General features: G+C 40.7%; 2 protein-coding genes across 2 annotated transcripts; both read right to left on the reverse strand.

Annotated features, from left to right (window-relative positions):
* Positions 1–555: 555 nt before the first annotated feature.
* Positions 556–6,962, reverse strand: LOC307201666 (vomeronasal type-2 receptor 26-like; the record flags this gene model as incomplete). Its single annotated transcript, XM_079950962.1, has 5 exons — positions 556–1,457; positions 3,339–3,402; positions 4,027–4,254; positions 5,583–6,446; positions 6,672–6,962. The coding sequence occupies 5 exons, from the start codon at positions 6,960–6,962 to the stop codon at positions 556–558; spliced, it is 2,349 nt and encodes a 782-aa protein (XP_079807088.1).
* A 4,534-nt stretch (positions 6,963–11,496) lies between these two features.
* LOC307201667 (vomeronasal type-2 receptor 26-like) lies at positions 11,497–20,169 on the reverse strand (the record flags this gene model as incomplete). Its single annotated transcript, XM_079950963.1, has 4 exons — positions 20,109–20,169; positions 12,895–13,116; positions 12,493–12,619; positions 11,497–12,398 (listed from the first exon to the last, which is right to left on the reverse strand). Exons 2-4 carry the CDS (start codon positions 13,066–13,068, stop codon positions 11,497–11,499), a joined length of 1,203 nt encoding a protein of 400 aa, XP_079807089.1. The 5' UTR covers positions 13,069–13,116; positions 20,109–20,169.
* Positions 20,170–21,106: the final 937 nt, after the last annotated feature.

The following is a 21,106-nucleotide window of genomic DNA, read 5'->3' on the forward strand; positions in this document are numbered from 1 at the left end:
TTACTTGAGACTAAACCCGGTTTAAAACTGAGACTTACTTCTGAATAGATGTGCTGTAAGTTAGCGATATAGTAAATTATTAGTAGGTGCCTGCTCTTTAGCTGCTTCCAAGCAGGAGACATATCTTTTGGGGAAGAGGGCAATGGCAGCAATTTCTCTCAGAAATGAACCATTTCTTGAATCCAGGAACGAAGGAGAGTTTCAGTGAGTTTGCTTTTTCAAGTGAACGAATGCATTTCATACCTCCTTAACTGATATGCAGATAAGATAGGAACATAGATTTATACTTTGGATTTTCCACATTTCTGAATTTTGCAGTAAAAGCTTTCAGCTCAAAAAACAGCACCAACATGCTTAAATTTTATAAAGTGTACTTAGAAATGTTCATATTGAGACTGTTAAAGGTTTAGGATTTTTTTGTATTCTTGTTATAAAAAGTGTGCCTAGACATTGCGTTTCTGAACCCATAACCTAGGTTTAAGGTGCCATTTAGTTCCTAGCGTTCATATCTCAGTTTCAAACACTGAGTAGAAAGTAATTAAATTATTACATTCCTTAATTATATCTCCTTGCTAGTTGCTCTTTGATGTTCAGCTTGGGCTTCACCAGAATAATGTAGCATTTAGGGACAAAGATACAACCCAATAGCCCGGCACCAGAGGCTAAGATGGAGAAGATCTCTACAGCTACCATATATTTCCCCTTGGTGCTCAGGTAGGTAGGGACAAAGGACATCCAAACACTAGAAAACATCAACATGCTGAAGGTGATAAATTTGGCCTCATTGAAAGTGTCCGGCAACTTCCTGGCCAAGAAAGCCACATTGAAGCTAATGATGGCTAGAAGGCCCATGTAGCCCAGGACAAGATAAAACATGAGGACAGAACCTTCGTTGCATTCAACTATGATCTCCACAGCCTGTGAGTACATGTCCAAATCTGGGAATGGGGGAGAGATTGCCAGCCACACCACACAAATGCCTGCTTGAATAAGAGGGCTTGAAAGCACAATGGAGTTGGCCAGTCTTTTGCCCACCCACTTCCTCATGCTAGACCCCGGTTTGGTGGCCATAAAAGCAACAACCACAGTGATGGTTTTAGCCAACACACAAGAAACAGCCACAGAGAAGACAATGCCAAAAGTAGTTTGACGGAGAATGCAGGTCACCTTCGTAGGTCTTCCAAGAAACAGCAAAGAACAGAGGAAGCAGAGGAGGAGGGAGACAAGGAGAATGTAGCTGATGTCCCGATTGTTGGCTTTGACTATGGGGGTATCTCTGTGCTTGATGAAAAGTCTTAGCATGAAAGTGGTGATGAGTGAAAGAAGAACAGAAACCGAACTAAGGCTGATCCCCAAAGATTCTTCAAAAGAAAGAAATGTCATAAGCTTGGAGATGCATCTATCTCTACTCTGTTTAGGATATTGACCATCTGGGCATTTAAAGCATTCATCCATGTCTGAAAAAGGAAAGATGATTCATCACCCCTGTGCCAATTTATACACAAATTGTATCTGATTCTAGGACTGTATACTCCATTGTTTCAGTGGTTGGTCATTCTTTAGCCAATGAGTCAGATATGTGATTGACAAGTGACTTGAAAAAGAAAAACACATAAGCAACAGAAATCCATGTTGGCCTCTCCAAAAACAATACTACTGTATTCCATCCCCTTTAGTGCACTTTTTCAGCTTCTGTCTCATTTTCTAGTGCTTGGAATCTCAGCAGTTTGCCCTTCTCTTTTTCGTAGCAACAAGGATGCATATTTCCTTTGGTGAATTTGTCTGAAATCAGGTTAGTAAAGGTAAAGGTAAAGGTACCCCTGCCCGTACGGGCCAGTCTTGACAGACTCTGGGGTTGTGCGCCCATCTCACTTAAGAGGCCAGGGGCCAGCGCTGTCAGGAGACACTTCTGGGTCACGTGGCCAGCGTGACATCGCTGCTCTGGCCAGAGCCAGAGCCGCACACGGAAACGCCGTTTACCTTCCCGCTGGTAAGCGGTCCCTATTTATCTACTTGCACCCGGAGGTGCTTTCGAACTGCTAGGTTGGCAGGCGCTGGGACCGAGCAGCGGGAGCGCACCCCACCGCAGGGATTCGAACCGCCGACCTTTCGATCGGCAAGCCCTACGCGCTGAGGCTTTAACCCACAGCGCCACCTGCGTCCCAACAAAAAATCAGGTTACTCACTATAAATCTTTTCTTTTCTTTTCTTTTCTTTTCTCAAATACAGCTATACAATAGCTACAGTGGATATTAAGAAATCCTCTGCCCTCACACAGCAAAAGCAAAATTAGAAGAAGAAAAACCCCGCAAAAATGGCTTAGCCTGTCTCCTACTATACAGGAGCTAAAGTCTAGGCCCTACTTACACGAATCTTATACAATTTGCAGATCTGTGATCTGTTTTATGTACGAGTCAAGGCCAAATATATCTACGGTCTCCTGAGCCCATAACATCCTGTTGGCATCCCAGTCTGCCCCTGCCAAAACAATGACTGGGAGAGGGCAAAACTCAACCCACCACTGAACATATTCTCGATCCAAAAGTGTTTCGTGGTGGGTTGCTTTCTGTCTCCCATCAGCTACTTTAAGGGGCTGTCATCTCTTTCTTTTTCTTTTTTTAGATATAATTTTTTATTGTTAAAATAATTCAACATTAATACGCATACAAACATACATTTCATACAACATACCTAGATACATTCAACATACCTACAACATACCTACACTCAATCCCACAGATAATTCCCATCACCATCCACCACCCCTCACCCTTTGTGTTAGACTTCCAATCTACTCAATTGCAATTTCTTTCTACTTCTATTACTTTCTTTCACACACCTTTAACCTAATTTCATATTTCTTTTTCTATTACACGTTGTTATCCATCTTATTTAGTATTCCAATATTTGAAACGAAACTTGTTTATTCTAATAGGAGTTCTGATTTTTTGATATAGTTTTGCAAGTATCTTTTAAACACCTTCCAGTCCCTGTCTGCCTTTTCTTTTGAGATCCTTCCAATTTCTCCCATTGTTTTGGATATATTGTAGTACTCCATTTCTAATTCAGCTTAACAGAGACACAAGGCCTCATTTTGCTTGAACAGGCAGAGGTCAATTCTGTTGTAAAATGGCTTGTGTGCCCAAAGTTTAAGTGACCTTTCTTCCCGAGTACTTGCAAAATTGCTTACAAAATTTGGGCAAAATTTGAACCACACAATCCCATGTTCTGTTTCATCCACCAGAGTATAACAATTGGTGAAGTGTATTACTTACCCATTTGGTCAGAGATCTTCCCTTCTGGGCATGGAGCACAATCATAGCAGCAAAATTTCTCACCTTCTTTCTTTTTCTTCTGATAACCAGGGGGGCAAGAATCTCCACATACAGAAATAGGTGTTACCTATACAGAGCAATGAAGGGAGTTTAGGGGTGGATAAATTGTGGGGTGGAGTATTGATTTACTGTCACACAAAGAAAAAAACATAACAATAGGCATGCCTAAATACAGAACATGACATATAATGATGGGGCATTGAGAGCCCACCTTCACACGTCCATTCTCAAGCTACAAAATTGTTGAAAGAAATTCTGGGGTGGACTGGTAAGTGTCTTGCAAAATTTAGGATGTGGGACTTTGCTATCTCTGCAAAACTGCAGCAGTGATCCTATACTGTTCCTTTACTCAATCAAAGACATTTTGCTTCACAATATTATAAGGTTTTTCTTATCTTCCAGCTGTCTTCTTGAAAAATGTCATGACTACAGCCACATCACTCTCTCCCACAATTCATCTGAACATTCTGTTTATCTCAGCCATCTATATAACTGAATTCTGAAAAGAGAGAGGTGTTGTGTGTACAGCTTCTCAAGTCCAGCGGATATGAAAATAGCCATTTCTGGACTGAGTTGCTCTCCCCTGGATGGAGCTGTTCATAGCTTGTGGGGTGTACTCCTGGATCATTTAGACCTCTAATCACATACCCTGAAAATGTAACTGTTGCCCAGAGTATGTAAGAATCCACACCTGCTTAAAGCTCCTGTGCCACACAATGATATTGTCATTAATAGTGAATTGTTTTCCTTCCCCAGCACCTGGATCCATCATTCCAACTTTCATTTTAATAAAGGAATTGTTTGGGAAGAGGTCCATGTTCATGATATCAAATCTGGCCATCAATTCCCCATGGTCATCAAAAAACATTTTTTCTCCAGCTGAGTTGTTAAAAGAAATTCTTTGAAGAAAGGAGTGAAGCTGGGGGGAACAAAAAAATAAAGAAGAAACATGATGAAGTCTTTTTGTGACGTTTTAGGAACATGGATAAGACCTGGATAAGATAAAATCTTTATTGGTGTCAGCCACAAGCCATAGCAAATGACTCAAATACAATCAAACACAGATATAGCTAGATTATTCACTTATAATACTTCCAAACACAGTGGTACCTCTGGTTACGTACTTAATCCGTTCCGGAGGTCCGTTCTTAACCTGAAACTGTTCCTAACCTGAAGCACCACTTTAGCTAAAGGGGCCTCCTGCTGCCGCCACACGATTTCTGTTCTCATCTTGAAGCAAAGTTCTTAACCCGAGGTACTATTTCTGAGTTAGCCGAGTCTGTAATCTGAAGCGTATGTAACCTGAAGCATATGTAACCCAAGGTACCACTGTAGTTTTATTATTGTGTAGTGGTTGAACTTGGATCTGGGAGACCAAGGTTAAAATCACAACTTGGCTATGAAGCTCACTTAGTGACCTTGGGCCAGTCACAGACTCTCAGCTTCACCTGCCTTATAGGGACATTGTGGGACCGAACTGAGGAGAACTATGTATGCTATCTTGAGCTTCTTGGATAAGAAATGTGGAATATAAATGCAATTTTTTTAAATTGTTAAGGCTTTTATGAAATTGGAATGCTCCCTCCCCCAACACCTCCCAAAATTAGAAGACACGAGATTCTATTTCTGCATAGCATTTAGTCAGGATAGGAAACATCAACATTATTTCTCAGTAGCTTTAGTTGCTTCAGGAGAGTTGATCTCAGAAGGTGATGCTGGGAGACTGCTGTTCCACACACTTAATACCGTGAAAACATAATAATGGCTTATATGCCAGTATCACATTGGCCAACACAGTACCTTTGAGAAGTTCACAATCAAGTCCTGAATGCAAAGGCGTTCTCCCCATTAATGATTCCCAGTACCGGGCATTCAGAGGCATACTGAAATGAACATGTGAGGAAGCATAAAGTGTCATCTACCTGACAATTCTGGGAAAAGTCATCAGGATTGTGATTAAAAACCAATTTCAGCACCCATCATCTGATTACAAGGTGTTTGAAATTGGTGTTAGTTTAGGAAAGGATAAGACTGAATAAGCTGAATCTTTTCTGAGTCAAGAACTGTCCAAGAACTATCACCCACAATATCTGAGAACCCAAGGTTGAAAAACATCATTATCAGGTAGCTTGGGCAGCAGCTGACAATGATCATAATAAGTAAATCATTTTACATGGGTGTGAGTGATAGGTGCTCTTTCACTTTCTACTTTACCAGAATAAAACCATTTCATTTGGGAGACATTACCTGCCAAGGTTGAACACTGTGAAGGTCAAACCTTTCAAATACCTTCACTGCTCTGTACTTGACCCAAGAGGAGTACATGGCGTGCAATGCATGTGCTATAGCATAGACAGCATTATACACACTGTAACTGTGGCCAGTCATGCCCATTTCAAACACAGATCTGGGAAGGCTCTCCGGTTTCTCATCTCCAGTACATGTTGCATTCAGTATCTCCGACAACATGGAATTTGAAAAAGAACATTCAAACGCCTGCTCCCAGAAAACCTTGAAAAATCCGTCTTCATCTGCAGAGTTGGGTTTTTTGTTCTGGATATATGTTTGGAACCCATTAGGTTCATTTGAGTGAATTGCGAAAGATATGGCTCCATGGAATAGTTGAAAATTCCATGTCCTTATCATGGATGTTACAGAAAAATCTATCTGAGCTGTCATAATCCACACTTTCCCAACAGATGTGTCTTCATTATATTCACGAAAGAACAGAGCTACTATGGTGGTCAACCACATTATGGTCATCGTTTCACCATAAGTGACAAGCGCTCTGGCTTTGCTCTCCATGAAAGGTGTGTTAATACTCCACCCCATATCAATCAATTCATCAAAAGAAAGGAAATTGCCTTGGTTTGGGATTCTTTGTATGAAAGCTGGACAGATTCTATTCTGGGAAAGCAGGGGCTCTAAAGCCTGCAAAAAATGGTCTCCACTGTCATCATCCACAGCAAAGAGCCCAATCCATGTCCACCCAAAATGCTGAAGCAAATGGATAATCCCCATATACTGCTGGGATTCACTGGGCACCATGCGGTAAAAGGAAGAGGCATGTTTTGTATGACCCTCCTTCAGGGCAAATGATCCATATACAAGCTGAAAGACCAACAGAAAACTAAAGATTGCTTGTATAGAGCTTGGATATTAGGTATACCTGAGTGCATTCTTATGTGATTGTATACCGCAAAGTTACATATTGGACAAAATATTTTTTACAGCCAGCCTTTCCACTGTGACTTTCATAGCCCCAGCATCCCCCCCCCCCCGAATTAGAAAACATGAATTACATGTAAGATTAGCCCACCAGTCCACCTCCATTACCTGTGGGATCTTGTAGAGGACTAAGATGTCTGCCATGTGAAAAGAGATATCAGAACCAAGTGCACCAATAATGGCTACTAGGTTCTTCTGGGTGCCACATCTATAGTTGGGGACAAACCGGTGTGATTTGAAGAGCAAGTCTAGCATAGTACGATAGAACATCTTCTCCTGGTAGTAGCTGTCATAGATGTGGAACCCAAGTGTGACATTGGGCAAAATCTTGGGATTCTCATTGATTTCACTGATGGCAAATGCCAAAGCTAGGATGTGTTGGTAGAACTTGGTCACCATGCTGCAAGGAGTTATATATCCTTTCAGAAATGAGTTCCAGACTGTGTAAAATGGAGTTTTCAGAACTCAGGAATGCTATGACTTCCAAGACTGCACAAACCCAATCTAAATTTTGAAATGCTCCTATTTAAATATAGTATGATAGTCTTTCAGTATTTTTGAATAGATGGAGCAAGTGGGGGGGGGAACAATCACAATGGCAGTGAAAAAGAACTATAGTCAATAATTTCAAAGCTGATCAGAGACAGAGAGGGAGGACCACAAACAGATAGCAATATATGTGGTATATTTGTCCCTTCAACACAGTTTGTCTATTAAGTCTTTTACTAGTTTTCTGCCCCTGAAGCTAAGATCTTATCCATGCAAATCCAGTGCTTTATTATAAAGCAGTGACTAATTCTTTTAAGGCTGGTTGATAATTGACCTCTTAAATTGAGAGGGATTTTAAATCATTTTTTTATTAGGAAAAGGAAATTATTCCAAAAGTTATGTGGGGTTACTACTGGCTCAAAGGATGGTTCTTGTTTTCTTTATTCGCCAATTTTCCCAACTCTAGCATGGAACACTTGCCTACCAATTGTGTAGCCCAGAAAAAGTTAAAGAAACCTGCTGTGTTAGATACATCTCATATGTATTTTTTTTTCTTAAAAAAAGAAATACCATGTCTTATATTTTATAATCCCTGGGCTTCCCAACTCAAATGTTATCCAATGTGGAAATGGAAGAGTTTCTTACATTGGAAGATCAGTGCCCAGCTCCTGAGAAGGATATACCTGGAAGGAAAATTTTGGGGAAATATAAAGAATCTGAGAGGCAATCCCACCAATGAGGTGGTTACCAGGCTCATACCACTCATGGGGAACAGGGAGGGAGTCCATTGCAGGGCACGTCGCAGAATGTATTTTGCACCCCGTCAGAGGCAGCAGCAGCAACAACAACAGGCACTTCACCATCTCTGCATAAATGTCTTCCCTTGAGCAGAATCTCCTGTGTCCACCTAAAGCCTCGCCACTGGCACCTATCTCAGTTTTAAAAGAAACTGACAATTGATAGCAAAGGACTCTGTCACTATACACTGCAAAGAGAAGCATGGAGGACAGGAAGCATACATGGATTTGAAGCCAGGAGTCTTGTATCATGGAAAGTGGAGGAACTTTCACAATTCAATGTGACAAAGCCCTGTCCCTCATTCCGGCTCTAAATGCCACAAAAGGAAGGTTTTATAGACACTTTCTGAATTGGTTACTGATGCTATTTCTGGTGCCTTCTGGAAAGCAGTCCACTAAACTGATTATTATGGTATGGGTAATTATAGGGAGATATAATCACCTGCTCTGAGTTCTAGCCCTGAATCAGACCATTAGTAGCAGGTGTGTCTAACTTCTACCTAATAGCTCAGTAATGTCTGCATAGACCTGAATAGGTTCTCCTGAGTTTCAGACAGGGGGCATTTTCAGGCCTATCTGGAGATGCCAGGAATTCAACTTAGGACCTTCTGTATGCAAAGAAGATGTTACACCACTCAGCTACAGCTCTTTCTGAATTACCACAATGATGGTAATGCTTCGAGAGAAGCATTGACTGGCTTCACGGCTTGTCCCACATCATGATCTCTTGCATAGTACACACATACATTGTAATTCGTGATATACTGGCAGGTCAAATTTTATGAAACAGTTGTGACAAGTGGGCTTCAAACCAGTTTTGGATGATGTATTGATATATCACCAATCTTTATATGGGATTAGGCTTTCTCATATATTTATTCCCTCATCCTATAATTCAACAACAACAACAACAACAACAACAACAACAATAATAATAATAATAATAATTTAATTTTACCCCACCCTTCTTGGTTTAAAAACCTGGCTCAGGGCAGGTAACAGCAAATATAAAACATTGATTAAAATGTGACTTAAAAACAGCACAAAACAGCATAAAATACAACATAAAATGCAGCATCAATATCAATAAAATTCAAAAATTCAGAGGTCATTGGTGGGTGGGGAGAAAAAGAAAAAAACAAACCCAGTCAATAGACATCAAATGATCACCAGGGCTAACTGGCTAAGTTGGTCCTACTAGGGCCAGCAAGGAGACCAGGGAAGAATTTAAATGTGGGGTCCCAGAAAGGGTTTCTTCATAGAAGAGGAAAGGGAAACAGGAATAGAGGATCAGACTAATTCAAATTGAAGGCCAGGAGGAATAGCTCTGTCTTACAGGCCCTACAGAAGGAGATCAAGTCCTGCAGGGCCCTAGTCTCGTGGGACAGAGTGTTCCACCAGGTCGGAGCCGTCACTGAAAAAGCCCTGGCCCTGGTGGAGGATAGTCTGGCTTCCTTAGGGCCCAGGACCTTTAAGCTATTATTATTCATGGACCTTAGAGTCCACTGTGGGACATACCAGGAGAGGCGGTCCCATAAGTACGAGGGTCCTAGACCACCTAGGGCTTTAAAGGTCAAAATCAGCACCTTAAACCTGACCCTATACTCCACCGGGAGTACACCCTATACTTCTTCATTTTTCATTTTTCTTCCCTCTCACCCACCAACACCAGCAAAAAAGAAAAAGGGGGAATGTTTTTGATTATTTTCTGGTGATGGTTAAGTTGTTGGTTCCCCCCGAATAGCTTCCCTCTATATTAAAAAGGAAGGTTGTTGTTGTTGTTGTTGTTGTTGTTATTAAAAGGAGATTATCACTTTGATAGACTGATAAAAAGAGAGAGACTGGTGGAATGGGTACTTGGCAGAGGGGGGCGTTTGTGTCACAATAGGGGGAAATGGGGGGATTTAAAGAGCTGCCTTATGCTGAAATGGGAGTTTGGTTAGTTGTGAGGTGAGAATGATGTGGAGGGCATTTTTCGGTAAGCAGTGCACGCAAATTTATGTCTGTTCACAAGCAAGCCCTATTAAATTCAATATGTCTTTCCCCTGAGGAAAGGAGAAATTAATTTAGTAGAGTGGAGATTAATCATGCACTGTTTAGCTGGTGATATATTATCATCTTGAAAACCAGATATTGCCCAGTCCAAATTCCTTATATACCTGCCCTTATACCTTGAGGTCTCCAGGGAAGTCACTATTAGCAGTCCCTCAAGAGCCACAGAGCCCAGGGCTTGCTGATCAGAAGGTCTGCGGTTCGAATCCCTGCGACTGGGTGAGCTCCCATTGTTCGGTCCCTGCTCCTGCCAACCTAGCAGTTTGAAAGCACGAAGTGCAAGTAGATAAATAGGTACCACACCAGCGGGAAAGTAAATGACATTTCCGTGCGCTGCTCTGGTTTGCCAGAAGCAGCTTAGTCATGATGGCCACATGACCCGGAAGCTGTACGCCAGCTACCCCGCCCAGTAAAGCGAGATTAGCGCTGCAACCCCAGAGTTGTCCGCGACTGGACCTAACGGTCAGGGGTCCCTTTACCTTTACCTTTAAGCCTTTACCTTTACCTTTAAGCCTTGGATGCAAGATCACATCCATCAGGATTTATCAACATATCAGTTTATATTTTGTTTCTTAGGTATAGAACTTCATCTCTCATCAAAGTTTGCATCAATTCTGCAGACCTGGCACCTTTCTTGCCTCTAATATCTTATTTGACTATAATCAGTAACCACATCAATACCCCCTTGGCTCCTGGTACCACCTTTGGAAAGCAGAAGTATATAGTCTAATAATGTGTTTTTAGACAGCTCTTAAGCATTTTGGAGTGACTTTGCTTACCAACTTCCTTTTTACTATTCTCTTTTATTGGGGAGTTTTCTCTTTGGGAGTAGCATGTGACCATACTGGACTTTCTTGGCAATTGGCCATTTATACTTCTTTTTAGTTGAATAACGCTATGGTCACTGCTTCAAACCAGCTAAAGGGCACTACAACTCTCAACAGGTTCCAATCATCACAAAATATGAAGTCCAGAGTTACTGTCCATGTGGTCTGTTCTGTGACCAACTGATTTAGGGTAACTTCATTTAGGGTATCAAGAAATTTAAATTGGTTCTGACTAAAACAGTCACCTAGCTAGATTCAGTAAGGATAGATGAAGTCACCCATCACAACAAGATTTTCACTTTTGAATGCTTCTTTGATTTCTGCCTCTCAAGATTTTACCGAGCATTGTTATAAGGTGCACAATAGCACATCTTCAATACTAAATCACATTTCGGGTCCTGAATCACCCCGCATAATGTTTCCCCTTTTTGGATTTCTAGCTTGCTGGACTCAATGTTCATATTAACATACAGAGTGGCATCCTTTACTATCCTTCCTATAGAAGGCATATATAAGTAAATATCTATAACTAATGTTATGTGAATGTATCTCTCCCCCAAATATCTGGACTTCCCATAGACATCTGGTTGGCCACTTTGTGAGTAGGATGATGACTAGAAGGTTGGTAATATGAGGTTGATTTATCCAACATTGTGTACATCATTCTTATGAAATAAATTAATGAAATAAGAGGGGGAGGAGAGAACTGATCTTTACCTAAAATGCTTGCCTAACAAACATGTCAGTGTAACAGAAGGGACAAATCCTTTAATGTTTTCTTCTTATTAGCTGCTCCCTGCTATTCAGCTCAGGTCTCAACAAAATGATGTAACATTTAGGAGCAAAGATGCAGGCCAGTAGCCCAGCACTGGAGGCCAAGATAGAGAAGACTTCCACAGCCACCATGTCCTTTCCTCTTGTGCTCAAGTAAGTAGGAACAAAAGAGGCCCAAACACTACAAAATGCTAACATGCTGAATGTAATGAACTTGGCTTCATTGAAGCTGTCTGGTAACTTGCGGGCTAAGAATGCTACAACAAAGCTGGTGATGGCCAAGAGGCCCATGTAGCCCAAGACACAGTAGAACATGGTGACTGACCCTTCATTACATTGCACAATAATTTCTCCACTTACTGAATGAAAGCCCAAATCGGGGAAGGGAGCTGAGGTTGCCAGCCACATAGTACAAATGCTTGCTTGAACAAGGGAGCAGGTTAAAACAATGAAGATGGCTAGTCTTTTCCCCACCCACTTCCTCACGCTGGACCCTGGTCTGGTGGCCATGAAAGCTGTAACCACAGTGATGGTTTTGGCCAGGATGCAAGAAACAGCCAGTGAGAAAATTATGACAAACATTGGTTGTCGGAGAAAGCAGGTCACTATACAAGGTTGGCCAAGAAATAACAAAGAAGAGAGGAAGCAGAACAAGAGGCAGAGGAGGAGGGTGTAGGTGAGGTCACGATTGTTTGCTTTGGCTATGGGCGTGTCTTTGTGCTGAATAAAAATCCCTAGCACCACAGCTGTGATGAAGGACAAAAAAACAGCAACTGAAGCTAAACTGATCCCCAGAGGTTCTTTATAAGAAAGAAAGTTTCTAATTTTGGGGATGCAAGCATCTCTGTTTCTGTTTGAATATTGGTCTGCTGAGCACTGGAAACAGTCTTCTGTATCTGAAATATAAATAGAAGAGACATTTTAGTGGCAATTCATTTGCCACATCATATTGAGTTAATCATGTATGTTGACAAAATTTTAGGAACCTACCTTTCTGGTCTGAAATCTTCCCTTCTGGACATGGAGCACAATCATAGCAGCAGAACTTTTTCTCTTCCTTCTTCTTCTTATGATGACCAGTATGGCAGTGTTCATTACACACAGAAAGTGGAAGCACCTATGCACAAACATGGGAGGGTTTGAGATTTGGGGTGAGAGATCGGTGGAGAAATTTATGCACGTCATCTCCAGAGCTACAGGATATTTTAGCAAGGTTCCACAAGTATTAGACATTCACAAATATAGCTATTTATTCCTCTGTTTTGCAGCCTACAAACCCTACATATGTGGGGTTATTTGCAAGGCTACATTAGGTAGGTATAGTAATTTCGGACATCCTCAGTGCCTGATTGCCCAACAGAAAGTCTGCTAAGAAATCCCTCTCATCTCTACCTGATTAAATGTTTTATGCCAGACAATTAGATCTTCATTAATGGTGAAGTCTTCTTCTTCACTGGGGTCCACTCTCCCAACTTTCACTCTCTGGAAAGAGTTGTTGTGGAATGTGACCAGGTTCATAATGTCATATCCACCGCTCAGTTCTCCTTTATCATTAAAGGACACCATCACTCCAGCAGAGTTGTTAAATGCAACATTTTGCAGAAATAAGTCAACCTAGTTTGAAGAGAGAGAAAAGTTTTAAGAATGAACTTCATTATATGGTCCCAGTATAGAATGAGATGTAAACCCATGCATATGCTTCAGTCATTACAATTTCTAACACTTTTTCACCTGTTATTCACGGATGCTGAGTGTAATCTCCTTTTTAAAATAATAATCTGTGAATTGAAATGCTACCATTTATGTAGAGAAATTCTGCTATGGATGCAGTGACTGAAGGTCATCAAGTTTCTCCAAAGACATAGTTCTTTGTTGTATCCAGATGTGTACATGCCATGTAAAGCATATGGTAAGGGATTTTAAAAATGTTGTATTTTTGCATCCATAAGGTCTGTTTATGCAAAGAAAAGAATGATTTCTTTAAGAACACATTACCTGCCAAGGCTGCAGAGACTGACGTTCAAAATTGCTACCATACACCTTTGCTCTTTGCTTGGATTGGGATGAGTAGAAGGTATGCAGAGCATGAGCAAAGCATAGACAGCATTATAGACACTGTAGCTATGGCCTGTCATGTGCATTTCAAAAAGACCAGCAGGGAGACTTTCTAGCCTCTCCTCTCCAGTACAGCTGCCATCATCCATCATAGGCATCTCTGGATCTGGAAATAAACAGTCAAATGCTTGCTCCCAGAAGCCCTTGAGAAAACCATCTGCTTGGGTCCTGGAAGGCTTGATGCTCTGGAGAAATTCTGAAAAATCCAGAAGCTCTCTTGACTGAATTGTGAAGGAAAGTGCACCTTGGAAAAGCTGAAAATCCCAGTTTCTCTGAGGGCCAGTAGATGTGAAATCTATCTGGGATGTCATAACCCATACCTTTCCAAATGGAGCACTTTTGTTATGTCCAAGATCATTAAAAATATTAACCATTCTCAGCCAGGCAATTGTCAAAGATTCTCCATAGCTGATAAGTGTTCTGGCCTTGTTATCTGTGAGAGCTACAAAAATTCTTTCCATTAAACTAGTTATTCTAGTTTTTGTGAAAACAGATTCCATGCTTGGAAAACAGTGGCTCCAGGGTCTTCAAGAAATGTTCTCCCGTGTTATCATCCACAACAAACAGCCCAACCCATGTCCATCCGAAATACTGAAGTAAACGGATAATGCCAATATATATGGCTTTCATTTGGGACCATGCTGTAAAAGGAAAAGCTCTGCAATGCTTGAATCTCTTCTGCGGAAAATGAACCATAGGTGAGCTAAAAGAAAACATATCTGTATTGCAGCTATAATATAATATAATTATATGTGTGCCCATTTTGCTATGAGAATGTGTCTTTATAACAAAATATTTATTTACGAACTTTGTGGGTTCCAAAAGAATGACAATTAATTTTGAAAAAATTGAGAAAAATATGCATTTTCCAGTACAATGGTACCTTGGTTTGCATATGTCTTGGTTTGCATTTGTTTTGGATTATAAACAAGTCAAACCCGGAAGTGTGTGTCCTGGTTTGTAACATTTTTTAAGATTACAACCCCTTTTTATGGGGGGGGGGATTACGAACAATTTTTTTTTTTGGAAGGCCCCATTGGCGAAAGCGCGCCTTGGGTTACAACCTATTTTAGTTTACAAACAGACCTCCAGAACGGATTATGGTTTTAAACCAAAGTACCACTGTATATTTCTTCTGCTTTATTTACCTAAGCCTGGCAGAAGGAATATAGACACTAATTAGTGTTACCTGTTGAGTTGCCCGTTTATGTGAGCAAACTGAACAGGTTTAGGATCCAGCTTACGCCCTGCTTCTGTCCCACCCTGCCTCTGGAAGGCCTTTTGAGTGCAGGACCTACACCAGTAGTGGCTAAACCATAGCTCAGATGGGATGAGCAAATTATAGCAGCATATCCTCAGCTGATCCAGGATTGGAGACTTAACACTCTCTGAACCTGTCTGAGGCTGGAATTCCTCTGCATTCTAAATCACTCATCCCAGAAGATCTTGCCACAGGATTCTTCACCCAACTCTGCCTTAAAAAAAATAAGCATTCCCTTTTAATTTGCGTTCTCCCTCGTTTTCCAATGCACAGATCCTACCTGTGGAACCTTGTAGAGGGTTAAGATTTCTGCCGTATTGATAGAGATGCCAGATGTAAGTCCTCCAATTATAGCTATGAGGTTTTTCTGGCTGCCACATTTGTAGTTAGGGACAAATCTGTGTGATTTGAAGAGCAGGTCCAAAGTGGTACAATAGGTCATCCTTGCATCGTAGTAGCTGTCATGGATGTGGAACCCAAGTGTAGCATTTGGCAAGATCTTTTGATCATCATTGATCTCCTTTATGGCAAACACCAAGGCCAGGATGTACTGATAGAACTTTGTCACTATACTGCCAATGGAGTCGACACATTAATACTTTAATTCACACTTAAGCATTTGATACCATCTTTCCTCAATCCCATTCATTTTTGTTAGAGTAGCCTTTTATTTCTTGCTGTTTTCATTGGTTTTCATTTTTGAAATCCAGCATCATAGTGTAAATTTATAATTTTTTTGCAAGCAATTTCCTCTAATGCAATTCTATCATCAATATATTTTGTCTTCTCATTTATTTATTTTATGTTGTGAACTCCCCTGTAATCTTTCAATGAAGGGTAGTATACAGAATTAATTAACAACAACAGCAACAGGTATGTGGCAGTGATGTTGCTGCTGGATGGGTATTGCTAGCCACTCCTGCTTCACACAAACATGCAGCCTTGTAAAAGACAATTGCTCTTTCGGGGGGGGGGGTGAGTGATGAATATAAGTACTTACTGTGGAACCTCAAGTAGCTCCTGAGAAGGATCTTCCTTAAATTCAATTACTGAGGAATGGTAAAATATATGAGAAGCAATCCCACCAATCAGGAGGTCACCTGGCTGGTACCATTCATGTGGAACTGAGATCGGATCACTTTGCACACAATTGGTAGCAGAAGCAGTAGCAAAAGCCTCTGCATAGTTGCAATAGATCTCCCCCTAGGGGGCAGATTCCTTGGTGTTCATATACACCAACTGCCTGACTTTGACTACGTTAAATGTTGCCTCACTCTCACAATTCACTTCATAAGGTGAAACATATCACCTTTGCTTTTATCATAAGCATAGTTTAAATACTAATTTAAATAGTTAATCCTTCTCTCTCTTTTTATGCTGGGTGATCAATATGAAAAAGTGGCGCTATGTGTAATCATTATCACAGACTACCTCCTGTCCCCCATTCCCAACTGTCAGTGAGCACTTTGTTTCCTTAATACTTTTCCAAGCTGTTTATTGACTGTTTTCTAGTGTCTTTGTGAAAGCCTTTTGATATTTGGGTGACTGAAGCAATTATTTTGAATTGGCTAATTGCAGGGGGAGATAATTACACCTTCAGACTTTAGAGTCGGAAGCAAGTGCAAATAAGTTTCCTTGTTTTTGTAGATGAGAAAACTTCAGATTTCCCTGAAGATCAAAGCCCTGCAAGAAAATCAGGACCTGACACAGAGCCATAATCTTACCTACGGAAACCAATAAGTGCTAAATCCCAAAATGAAATCCACTGTCCAACTCCAATTTTGCAATAACATTGTAACCTTGAATGTATTGACATGGGATCAACAAGAGGAGCAGTGACACTTGATTTAATCTAAAATTGTTCCTCTAGTCTGGTGTGAGCTGTTTTGTTGAGCCAGCTCAAGAATATCAGGCTCATGTAGCCCAGAACTGAAACATCACAATGGTTAACCGAATGCTCACCCCACAGGTTCTGAGAGCAAAAGCATTCTCCCCACACATGATTCCCAGCATCTGGCAACTGGCATTGAGAAGCAATACCACTGTGGAGGTGGAACATTGTCATTATACTTAGTAGCCAACTGTTCTCCGCCTGCTTCACAAAGGGAGACACCCTGGAATAGAATACAAAGCACCACTAGCCATAGTGAAAATCAAATGGGCAGATAATAGGGCTGCATTTTTAATTGTGAACCAGTGTAACCTCTGCAACATAGCTGGGACATAGCTGCATGGTGGGTTATCTGCTTTGCAAGTAAACAGTACCAAGTTCAAGAGCCTGCATATGCCAGTTGAACTGGGAGATGGCCAAAAGACCCATGTAGCCCAGAACAGAGTAAAAGATGGCAACAGAGCCTTCATTACATAGGACAATGACTCCACCCGTTACTGTGTGCATATCTAAATCAGGGAAGGGTAGAAACATTGCTATCCAAAAAGCACAGATGCTTACTTGAATGAGGGAGCATGAAAGGACAATGGAGGTAGCCAGTCTTCAGCCCACCCACTTCCTCATGCTGGAACCTGGCTTGGTGGCTATGAAAGCTACAACTACAGTGATGGTTTTGGCTAAGACACAAGAAATGGCCATTGAGAAAATGATGCCAAAAGTGGGTTGGTAAACAACAACAAACCTATGGTTATGTGAAACATACTCAATAAACACACAAGATGTAACCAGATGCACTTTTGAATAAATAAGGTATACTATTCATTGTAACAAATGGTAGATATCAACGGAAGTCTCATAAAGTTCAACAAAAAAAGTAGAAGACCCAGTGGATCAGTTCATTCTATAATCAGTCCATGCATAAGGTCCATACATATATAAACAAAAACAAGGTGTAGCTATGGGCTTGAAATATGCTCCCAGTGTGGCCAATATCTTTATGAGAAATGTTGATTTAGAACACATTGTTCATAATAACCCATTTAGTGAATGTATTTTGTTTTATGGCCAATATATAGGTGATTTGATATTTATATTTTCTGAGGATATTTTTGAATCGTTTAACCATTGGATCAATAGTGTAATTCCACATTTGACCTTTGAAGAGACTTCAAGTCCACATCATTTACCTTTTCTTGATCTAGAATTTTTTGTGGATGAGTCAAGAATTAAAGTGCGTCCATATAAGAAAAGCACAGACAGAAATTCCTTGTTATATTATAGATCTAATCATCCCAAACATCTCCATGATAACCTGCCCTTAGGTCAGTTTTTAAGATTAAAACGCAATTCATCAGACCCACGAGACTTAAAAGTCCATTCTAATTTGCTTTCTGCATCCTTATTACAAAGAGGTTATCCAAAATCTGTAAAAACTGCCTTTCAAAAAACACAATTAAAAGAGAGGTTGACCCTTCTTCATGTGGTTCACATGTTAATACAAGATCTTCGTATATTTTTGCTTCCTTAGAATACAACCATATGACTTTCAGAATTGAGAATTGAATTCTTTACATCCCTCAGGTCTGAATACTGAAATTGATTATAGTTGCTTTTTGTGAATGTGTACTAATGTTTATATGTAGAAAACCTGAGCATGGGCTAAGTTTGTTTTACTTCTGTGGGCTGAGTAGATTACTTTGAAAAACACATTTTGTTTCATTGGATTGCTATTATTTTATGTATGAGTTTGTATAAATATATAACATCTGAGTATGGATTAAGTTTGTTTTACCTTTGTTGTGCCATATGGGTCATTTTAAGAAAGAAATTGTGTATCTGTGGATTGCCAACACCTGTTAGTCAAACCAATATTGTGCTTGTCCATATAATCAGGCTTTGTAACAGTTGCTGCTTACTGCACCTACTACTATGCTATAAGATCCACTGTCCTGTAATATTACATATGGTATGTACAGTTGTTTATGGTTTTTTTATATCATTTTTGCTGTAAAAGTGTGTGAGATGACGATATTGTATTTATTTGTATTACCTAGAGCCTGTACTACTGATGAAGCCTAGTTCTAGATCAAGGGAAGTAATAGTGCCACTGTATTCTGCTCTGGTCAGACCTCACCTGGAGTACTGTGTCCAGTTCTGGGCACCACAGTTCAAGAAGGACACTGACAAACTGGAACGTGTCCAGAGGAGGGCAACCAAAATGGTCAAACGCCTGGAAACGATGCCTTATGAGGAACGGCTAAGGGAGCTGGGCATGTTTAGTATGGTGAAGAGGAGGTTAAGGGGTGATATGATAGCCATGTTCAAATATATAAAAGGATGTCACGTAGAGGAGGGAGAAAGGTTGTTTTCTGCTGCTCCAGAGAAGCGGACACGGAGCAATGGTTCCAAACTACAAGAAAAAAGATTCCACCTAAACATTAGGAAGAACTTCCTGACAGAGCTGTTTGACAGTGGAATTTGCTGCCAAGGAGTGTGGCGGAGTCTCCTTCTTTGGAGGTCTTTAAGCAGAGGCTTGACAACCATATGTCAGGAGTGCTCTGATGGTGTTTCCTGTTTGGCAGGGGGTTGGACTCAATGGCCCTTGTGGTCTCTTCCAACTCTATGATTCTACACCAAAACAAGGCTAATATTCTAGAAATCCTTGTCTTAGACTCTGTGAAAGGATTCTGTGGAACTCTAACAACCTTTCATGTGGGTTGTTGGACTCTATGAACAGACAGGTGGAATAGACACTGATACTTACACATGTATGGACCTTATGCATGGGCTGATTAGAGAATGAACTGATCTACTGGGTCATTTACTTTTTGTTGTTGAACTTTATGAGACCTCCGTTGATATCTACCATTTGTTACAATGAATAGTATACCTTATTTATTAAAAAGTGGGTTGTTGGCATCACTACACTACACAAGGTTTACCAAGGAATAGGAAAGAAGAAAGGAAGCAGAGAACGAGGGAGATTAGGAGAGTGTAGGTGAGAGCTTGGTTGTTTGCCTTCACAATGGGGGTGTCTTTGTATTTAATAAAAATCCCTAACACCCAGACTGTGATGAGGGAACCCCCCCCCCCAGCAACTGATGCTAAAGTGATGCCCAAAGTGATGCCCAAAGGTTCTTCATATGACAGAAAGTTCATATGGGATACAATCATCTCTGTTTATGCTTGGATATTGATCTTCTGGGCATTTGAAACAGTCATTCATGTCTGAGAATTTTTTTTTTAAAAAAACCAACAGTTCAGTTCTTGTTCATCTCAAACATCACTTTGAAATAAACACATATGATGCCAACATTTTATAGTGAGGACAATACCTACCAGTCTGGTTTGAAATCTCCCCTTTCGGGGAATGGGGCGCAATCATAGCAGCAAAACTTTTATCCTTTCTTTTCTTTTCTTTCTGATGACCAGGATGGCAATATTCATTGGCTCTGGAGCCAAGTGAGGATTCCCAGGTAAGATCCTCCCTCTATGTGTGGGCAGGTAATCCCTGCCCTACCTGGCCTGGTCTCCTTGGCAACGCTTCCCCCAGGTGGGATTGGACAACTGATTGAGGTAGGCGGAGACCTCCAGGTATCCCACCTGAGGGAAGGCAAAGCCAAGCCTATGCTGTTGGAGCCGCTCCAGATCTAGGGACTGCATGCGTCCACGCAAAGGGCACCCCCCGTATTAAGCGGGGAGCTGTCATTACACACATAAAGGGGAAGCACCTACCCACAAATATGATAGGAGTTTGGGGAATGTGATTTTGGAATACACCTCTTATAGATACGTGCATCACACTTACTTTTATTGAATGCTTACTTAGGTTGCCAACATTTCAATGTGAGTAGTGGCTAATATGATGAAAAACGGGTGGCTTGTTGTTACTAAGTCCTGCCAACCACCTTATGCCTGCACTCCCAACTATACCTGACAGAGGGGGTTATTTATAACTATTTCCAAGTTTCCTTCATGTTTTCCAGTGCCTTCTGGAAAGCTTTTAGAAATTTGGCCAAGTCAACACATTATTGTGATTTAGATAATTGTAGAGGAAGATAATTACTTCTTCATACATACATTCTTCTTTTGGTAAAATATATGAAGACCTTTCTTTTGAGATTTGACCACACATCTCTTCTGCTCCCTAAAGAAATTAGAAATGGAAGATTTGTTCCAGATTTCCATGGTGAGCTGATCCCATCTGGAAAATGCATCTAAAGTGGAGCTAACTTATTGCCTGGAGATGTAATCAGTAAATTCTGAAATGATGTCTAATGTTCAGAAAATTGAAGCAAACTTATCAATCTATTTTTATTTAACAAATTTATACCTTA

Source organism: Podarcis cretensis (genome assembly GCF_951804945.1).
Source record: "Podarcis cretensis genome assembly, chromosome: 13".
In the NCBI taxonomy this organism is placed as follows: domain Eukaryota; kingdom Metazoa; phylum Chordata; class Lepidosauria; order Squamata; family Lacertidae; genus Podarcis; species Podarcis cretensis.